We start from the raw sequence: 9225 nt of genomic DNA on the forward strand, positions 1-9225 counted from the left end.
AATTTGTTTTGCTTAGACGCCGGCCTAAAACATTTTAATTAATTAAGACCAGTAGGCCTCACACCAATTATTTCTTAGCGGTCTCGGTTCTTCAGCGGGGAAAATATTGAATATTTATTGTCTGTTTATCATACACAGGCTGCCAATCCCATCCCTGCCATGTTTTGTGGCTTGGAAATTCCCACAGATATATTTATAGTAAGTCAGCATCACATTTTTAGAACTTGAACACATTAATTAGTTGTTACTTACGTGTATGGTGTGTCGTACGTAGGCCTATAATGTTGTTCAATACAAAAATACTCTTCAAGTAAAACTAAGTAAACGTGGTCAGAATCACACCTATGGCAAAATCTTATGGATTGATATACGTTGTATCGTACACGCTGTGTAGACCTATTTGTCACGACGAAATCTTCGTTTTAATGTAGCCTACGTCGTAGGCGGATAAATTGTGGCCTATTTTGGATTATCGTCTCCAACAACATGATAAGGTCATTTTTATACATTTTTATTTGGTGGCAACTAGGCCTACATATCTCAAAGGTAAGTAGTTTCTTTAGTGTTTTATTATAGTCTATAATAAGTAGTAATTGATGTCCTTCCTATTACCGCTTCTGTTAATTATTATTATTAATAGTTCTGGCAATAAAAAAAGGTAATAATTAGTATCATATAAAAGCACCGTACCCGCTTATATTAGTTTTATCGATCATTTATTTTGCTTGTAAAACTCTCTGATGAACAAAAAAAAAAGTGATTAAAAAATCTCCATAGCAAGAATTACACGTAGGTGATGACGTTAAGAGTTGAGAGTTTAAACTTCGATACTCATGCATATTCCTTCAGATAATATTTCCAGAGAGAGAACATACTAAATACATACAAAAATAAATGTATTCTAAATAATAAATGATTTTACACATCATCCTAATGGTACAACTTTTTAATGATTATAATTGATTGTTCTATTAATAGATTATTACTATAGAATAGATTCGTTTTTTAAGCTATGCATAGAGTTTCTCTAATATTTATTCACAAAGGGAAAGTATTCCATTATTGCTCAACAAACATCATGCTTCTAGTGTAACGATTTCCTAGGAGCAAGTATTAACTTGTTGTGGGGACTGAGAAGGGTTTACACACATGTAGCACAATCAGTTTTGTACACGACTGGATAAAGGCTATTGAAATTGCCATTACCTCAAGTGATGCGACACACTTAGCTATTTTACGATCTATCAAACTTTCTAATCTAATCTAAAACATGTGATGTGCCAATAATATGGAAATGATGATGTCATATGACTACCATATTTGGGCACAATCATCACACCTTTTAGTTTAGACAGAGTTTAGCTCGGTTCCCACTCGAAACGCAAGGACGTAAGAAGCGCAACGCAGACGAGTTGACCAACGACAAGTGGCAGAATAATCCATCTTGTGATTTAGTCAATTATTTGCGCTGCTTATTACGCCCAAGCTTAAATCAAGTAACTTGCGTTTGTGCTTACGATCTTTACCTCCATTAATTTTATATCACCCAGAGAAATACATACGACTCATGCACTAATTCAGTGTCTCGACTCAATAATATTACCTTCTATATTATTAGAATTACGTGAATTGTGATGTACGAGTAGTGGCTATTTGTCCAAGGATCAATCAAGAACCTTACTTCAGGAGACAAAATGGTACTGCGCACGGGCCATGCGTAAAGTGTGCGTCGTGTCAGCCCGGGTACGGCGTGCTTCGCAGGTGTACATTATACAATGATACAAGTATGTACAAGCAAAAGGTCAATGATGATGATGATAATGATGATGATTATGATGATGGCGAGGCCGACGATGATGATGATGATGATGATGTGATGACGATGACAAAAAAACCTTTTTGATGTGGATCAAAGAGCGATCAAAACTGACCCAATTATTTTCAAGTGATTTTTGACAATGAATCAAAAATCAATATTTAGTGACAATGAATGAATGACGAATTGCAAATACTAATAATAGCGATCGTGAGACAATGACGTCAACGACGAAAAGAAATCTGATAATTGGTTAAAACAGAAATTACTAAATTTTCGTTATGTGTCTCTTCATCTGGTCAACTCTTTGTTTGGCAGTGAGCCAGACATTTGTCGTATGCCTCTGGTATTGAAGAATATAAAGCTCTGACCACACTATCAAACTAGTGTGATGTGCCCAAATATGGTAGTGATATGACACCATCATGTCCATATGGGCATATCACATCAACTTTGATAGTGTAGACAGAGCTTTAAATTGATTAATATTGTGGTTAGTTCCGCCTGTAATTTTTGAAATCTAAACTTAGAGTATATGCCATTATTAGATTGTATAGGCCTACAAACAATGGGAATGAAAACGGGGAATTCCAAAATCAGTATTAATAAACATTGATTTATCGTTTGACTAAGTGCAGCAGCCTCGTTGTTGATGGAATATTAAAACATTAATAATTCAACAGCAGCAAGTTATACATTAAATATGCAAATATTATGCAATATTATTAATTAACAGAATTATTTATTTTGTTATACGCCCACAAATAAATTTAGACATATTTTCAATTAAATAATATTTCCGGAATATATAATATATTATATTAATGAACTTTTATACTAATGGTAAATTATAAAACAGCTGGTTCCAACTCATCGCATAATATAGTAACTGAAACAGAAAGTGGTATATTTATTTATTTATTTTGTTAGACGCACAGAAAAAAAATTATACATATTTTCTATTAAAAAATAATATTTCCGGAATATTATATATTTAATGAACTTTTATACTGATGGTAAATTTTAAAACAGCTGGTTCCAACTCATCACATAATATAATAACTCAAACAGAAAGTGAAAGTATTGATATTCAACCAAATCTGTTTGGCTTTTTTTTTTCTTTTTTTAAAAAACAATTGTAAGTTACCATGTAAAATGTGATGTATTTTGGAATACTCGGCCTTAAAGCCCTTTTTGGCTTATTTGAGTTTCCACACATAAACAAATAATTAACCAGGTTTTTTGTTTTTCTTTGTCTTGTCTTTGTCTTATCTTTTACTTGTTTTATGTGGAACAATAAAATGAATGAAAGAATATTCATTTATTTTGTTATACGCACAGAAAAAAAAATAAACATATTTTCTATTGAAATAATATTTCCGGAATATTATATTTTTAATGAACGTATATACTAATGGTAAATTATAAAACAGCTGGTTCCAACTCATCACATAATAATAGTAACTCAAACTTAACAGCAAGTGCTACAATTTCATTCCTGTGATTTATTTACCGTTTCTCGTTTTAGTATCATACCATTTATCATTTTCAATTTCGACATCAACACATTTTCTAAACGGAATTTTTTAATTTCAATTTTCAATATAATAGACCCTCTGAAAAGTGAGTGAGTGCACACAAAAGTCGACCAACACCAACGATCTGCTATATAAGCATATAACATTAAATCTTCTGGTGCTAATGGTATTGTTTTCAAGTCGATTTGATAAACGGTGGGAACAGAATTGCTCTCGATTAACTGTGCGCACGTAGGCCTACAACAAACAATAGTTTATAGCAAAGAACTTATAACACAAGAATCTCCTGTTCGTCCGAAGCGCGTAACAATTTCGAAAGGCATTGTGGGATAGAATAGAGCTATGGGTGGCGCCATTGTGAGCCATGGAGTAGGGCGCCCGCATCAAATTAGAAAGTCAAAATCATAGAGGGGATCTGCTAATACTCTAGGGGGGGTCGAGTAATTGACTGAGGAGTAGGACGCCCGCATCAAATTAGAAAGTCAAAACCATAGAGGGGATCTGCTAATACTCTATGGGGGTAGAGTAATTGACTTCCTAGTTTGGAGGGGGCGCTTCTCCATGCTGTGAAATGGCGTCGCCCAGTTTGACCTTTTAACCCTGTACTTCCGATACTGTGTTTTGAATGCAAATTGAAGAACAGGAGATTCTTGTGTTATAAGTTCTTTGTTTATAGCGAGTTGGTTCGCATCCCGACTTCCGATGCCTAGCGCATACGCGGTGCTCTGATGCTTTGTTCTATCACTATAGGACGCAACGCAAGGAAGTAAGCGCAACGCAAGCGATTTGACCAATGACAAGCGCCAGTTCGAATAATATATCGTATTTGATTGGTCAAATTACTTCGCCCTTACGTTGCGTCCTAGAAACCAAGCTTAAGAACGAATATTATCTTGTTATAACCGAATTGTTTAACAACGCCATTTTTAAATTATAGTTTCTATGTCTAGCTCTATTACAGCATAAAGCGTGGTTCCCAATAGCGACGCAACGCAAGGACGTAACGCAACGCAAGTGAATTGACCAATCACAAGCGATGGCTTATTCGCTTTTGATTGCTAACTGTCTATAACTTCGCTTGTCATTGGTTAAAACGCTTGCGTTGCGTTTACGCCCTTGCGTTACGTTCTAGTGGGAACCAAGCTTAACTAATTACTTGAGGATCTGAGACTGGAAGGAAATACTTCATGCGCATACAGGATGTTGATCTAATAAATGCCTCGTATCTATATATAAATTTACGTAAGGGTAAAATTCGGTAAATCGCGCGTTACTTCTAGAATGTTTACTCGATGGTATATAAAGTTGGTTCGTACTTTCGGTACTAATTTTAACCACCTGATTTAACCCTGTTTACTAATTAAATTGAGTTAGATAATTAGTTATTGACAACACATAATATACAAATAAACTTTATTAGCCCTATTGACAGTTGCTTCTCAAAGTTTGTATTAATTAATAATTACAATATAAACGTGGTAGTGGTGTATCGTTACATGTACTTTACTATTTCAAAAGACTATGACAGTGACAGTTTTAACAATTAAGTATTTTAAATCGCAAATGTTTTACTCTATTTAATGGTATAATATTTATAGGCATATAAGGCATGAACATGATATTTCGTACCTGAGTGGATAAAGAATATATTAATTTAAAAATTGTTCCTCCTCAACCCTAATGTTACATACAAAACACAAATTCGGTTTGTTTAAATGAGTCCCGAAATCAAAAATTTAGTCCTGCGGTACGTACATTTAAAATCGCCAGTTTTTTTACGCTGACATTTCTGTGTATTCGGGAACCATCTGTGGGCGGCGTCGTGCGAAACGAAGCGATTATGGATGTATGATTTTATGCCTACAATATTATTAGGCTACCTCCTTGCTTCACCGTAGTAAAAAAATGATTAAATCGGCTATTTCTCTTATTATTGTTGTTTGATGATCCTTGATCCCTACTCGACACTCGACTGCGACGTAGGCCACTGTACACATTTATTCGAAGTTGATCAAATTCGCGTATATTTGACGTTAAATACATTTTAACGGAAAGAGAATATACTGTCGAGAAATAAATAAATAATGTATAACTGAAGAAGATAAATTATAAACAAACCTAAATCCGCGTGGAAAAAAAGTAGGTAGTAGCCCGGCTCAGACTCGAACTTGGAAAACACTGGAGTTTATGCGCAGATGTCTTTTATGGTGTATACATTCTTAACGGGGGACTGAAACTCTAAGTCTACACTAGCGAAGTTTGTCAACTAGTCTAGAGACTGTCAAAAGAAAGTTTTGCTAGTGTAGACCACTTGACAAAACTTCGGCAAACTTCAGTTTGCAGAAGCCTCACTGCGGCAAGCTCGAGCACACTCTAAGTTTCCAGACTTGGCAAGAAATTCGTCAATTTTAAAGCCTAATTGTGTTCTTTTTTTCACTATAGTTTGCACTCCGTGTAGATACAACATGTACTCAAGTACCAATAGTGCGTACGACACGTGTACACCATGCGTCAGATGCGACGCGCCACGACCCACAACGCGTACGTGTTCAAGTACACATAATGCACATTGTGGTGAATGTCCACAAGGTAAGAAACGCGCAAGATTATATAACCTCTAAATGTGCGTCAATTTGTTCCTAGCCTAACACTGGCTAATTATCAACTAATCTACACTATCAAACTTTTGAAAACTTTTCTTGAAAAACTCAGTTTGCAAAAATATGTTGCCAGTTTAAGACTTGTCTACACTTTGCAAACTTAAGAAAACTATGAGTTCGAAAACACACGTTTCCAGTTTGATAGAGTATAAACCAATGTAGACCAGTTGAAACTGTTTTTCTTCAGTTTGTTTTTCCCAAGTTTGTCAAACGGTTTACATTGTAGACTGTTAGAATTAACGATTTACACAGATTTAGTAAACCTCAGCAGAACTAGTATGTCAAGAGGATGTGGCCTATACTGTGTAGAACTTCTGCAACTAGTTTTCAGCCTTAAAAATGTACATAAAGTTCGACACAGTTTTTTTTTTCTCTTTTGTGGCGCAAACACCACTTTTATTCACATTCATATTATCTCATATTACATAAAATCGTATTATTTAACTTGTAAATGTCGTTACAGTTCATAAGTAACATTTTTACATATATGAATTCTGTATTACTCCTTTTTTCATTAATTTTCTTATATTTTGATATACACTTGACAGGATCATCATTATCAATTCGACACAGTTACTGGAGGCTGGTGTAGCAAACTTTAGTTTAAAAATGTCACGTTTGGCAAGAAATCTTTTCTATAGTAGGATAGATAAACTTCGGCAAACTACAGAAAACTAGTTGCAGAAGTTAGGCTGTACTGTGCTTGTTTGCTTTGTAGACTCGGCGAATCAGTAACAGGTTATTGGGTGCTGTACGGTCGTGTGAGCCTCCAGACAAACCGACAGCATCCAGTTATAACTGGATATCACAAACTTCTCCAAAACTTTGGTAAAGTTTGCAAGTGTATAGTAGAGCTTAATCTGCGAGATAACATGTCTACAAAGCCTGTGATTTGATTCGCTGAGTTACTTGTGCAAACTAGATTTATCCAGTTTCAACTGGTCTACACTACTGGCAAATCTTTCTAGCGAAACTAGTACTTTATTTGCATGTTGAAGTTTGCTATAGACTAATCTGAGCTACTTTTTCTAAGGTTAAAAAATATCGCAAGGATATTATGTGTGCACACGAACTCCTTAATAACTATTAACCTACGACGAATTATATCATTTTTAGGATACTATGAAGATCAGTTAACAGGCAACTGCAAACCGTGTTCAAACTGTTATGAAAATGATGAAACTCAAAGAAGAAAAGCAGTATGCCAATATGATGGCGCTCCAGTAAATATCTATTGTACACAGTCGATGATGCATGCTGCAGTTAAATCGACGCTATCGCCTTTAAAAAGAATAGAATCACAGACTAAAATGCGGACTGTCGGTGCAACTTCAATTCGGACACATATGCCTACAACTTCATTACAGCAAAATATGCCCACATCATCATTACATAGGCATACAAGTACGTATAGCGGTACAACTGCAAGGACGTATAGACATTCGCCGTTCTTGCCAACTTCTATTAAAATGAAAAGTACGTTTTACAAAAGTTTGAATTTATACCATGACGTCAGTGGGTGATTCAGAAACGGGACATTCCCCCTCTTATGGCTTGCCTTGAAAACTAGGCCAATACGTCCAGACCAATAGCGTTTGATCGTCAAACAATTCATTATATTTTATATATTTATATGTATTTATATATTTATAAATTTTATATTTATATTTATTTATTTATATATTTATAAATTTATATATTTTATATTATATTACAATTATTACCAAATTAGTGGTTATAAAGAATCGTCAGCAGGAGTTTATCGGAAGTAAAACAGAAAATTTACTTTGGAAATAAAGTACAGGAGGCCACCACAATAAATTGGAAGCGTTTTAATAAAGAATACTTAGCAAAGTAGAGGGAAAACATCCTATTTTAGTGTGATTTATCGTTTATGTTCAAGTATTGTTGTGATGTGGAATTGTTATTCTGAAATCAATTAATCTTAATTATATAGTTTTACATGCATACAGAAGCACTTAATGTTATATGGCTAAAAAGACTGTTACATGACGAGGAAACAAAATGGAAATATATTCCAAATGTCTTCATTCATAAAATATGTCCAGAGCACATTCTTTTTAACATGACAGATGAAAATGAGATTATACATACTATGCCTTTAATTTATGAAAATATGTTAAAAGCATCTGTAAAATATAACAACTGTTGGGACATATGATGATATTATGAAAGAACAATTGTAATAAGTAATAGATTAATACACCTTAAAAAGAAATTATTTTTTACACACTGGATTGCAAGTGTTATTTTAATACACAGTTTTGGCCACTTTTCGAAAATGTCCCTGTACTAGGCATATTCCTTCTAATGTTAGATTAAACAAACACTTATAAAAAAACGATGTAAGGAATGACATTAACCATGTTTTCAATTCCTACTTTCTTTCAGGTCACAGTACAAACAAAATGTCAGGAGGCCTAGGAAAAACAAGCGTAGTAAAAGCAACAGAACAGGGAATAGTATTACATACTGGATCAGTAAGACACACAGAACCTGTAGAACGCTACACTACTCAACATGTACAAATAGATGTGTCAATGGTCACAAATAATTTGCAAGAACATTTCAATGCGTCCTCTGATATGATATCGTTCAACTTTATAGCTGTGGTATGCATTATAATAATAGTAACAACGTGTGCATTCGTGTTGCTTTTAATACGAAGAAATACACAAAGTCACAGTTTTTCTAAAATACGTACCACCGGCACTGAATGTGTTTGACTCGGAGAATCGCATTTAATACACAGTATACGTATTTAATTATTCAATAGGCTGAATGGTTATATTTAGGCGGAAACATGAAGAATTGCAACACTTTGGTAGGCTAAGTGTTCATGTACGGGTCTTTTCTCATTTACTATCAAATACAGTGACCCATTTGATTTTTTGGAATGCCATTGCTTGCTAACTTTTCGGATGAAAGATGTCAGGTATAATATAGTGTTTTAGAATTTTTAGGATATTTATTTTTAGGATTAGAATTTTAAGGATATTTATTTTTAGGATTAGAATTTTTGGATTAGGGGAAAATACTTGGATATAAAGTAAGGTCTGCACGTTCAAGAAGTAAGAAATACAGATTAAATACAATGTATAGGCCTATCATATATTATTTATGCAGAGCAAAGCGGTGCGCAATATTTGATTTACATTGAAATAAAGAATGGCTGAAAAAGTTAACTCTT

At 34.2% G+C, this 9225-nt stretch overlaps 1 protein-coding gene across 1 annotated transcript; it reads left to right on the top strand.

The window, feature by feature from the left end:
• Positions 1-265: 265 nt before the first annotated feature.
• LOC144842791 (uncharacterized) lies at positions 266-9220 on the top strand. Its single transcript, XM_078699329.1, has 5 exons — positions 266-546; positions 1619-1784; positions 5797-5943; positions 7131-7490; positions 8427-9220. The coding sequence occupies exons 1-5, from the start codon at positions 487-489 to the stop codon at positions 8759-8761; spliced, it is 1068 nt and encodes a 355-aa protein (XP_078555455.1). The 5' UTR covers positions 266-486; the 3' UTR covers positions 8762-9220.
• Positions 9221-9225: the final 5 nt, after the last annotated feature.

The sequence above is a fragment of the Antedon bifida genome, chromosome 5, assembly GCF_963402885.1.
Source record: "Antedon bifida chromosome 5, ecAntBifi1.1, whole genome shotgun sequence".
NCBI lineage: Eukaryota > Metazoa > Echinodermata > Crinoidea > Comatulida > Antedonidae > Antedon > Antedon bifida.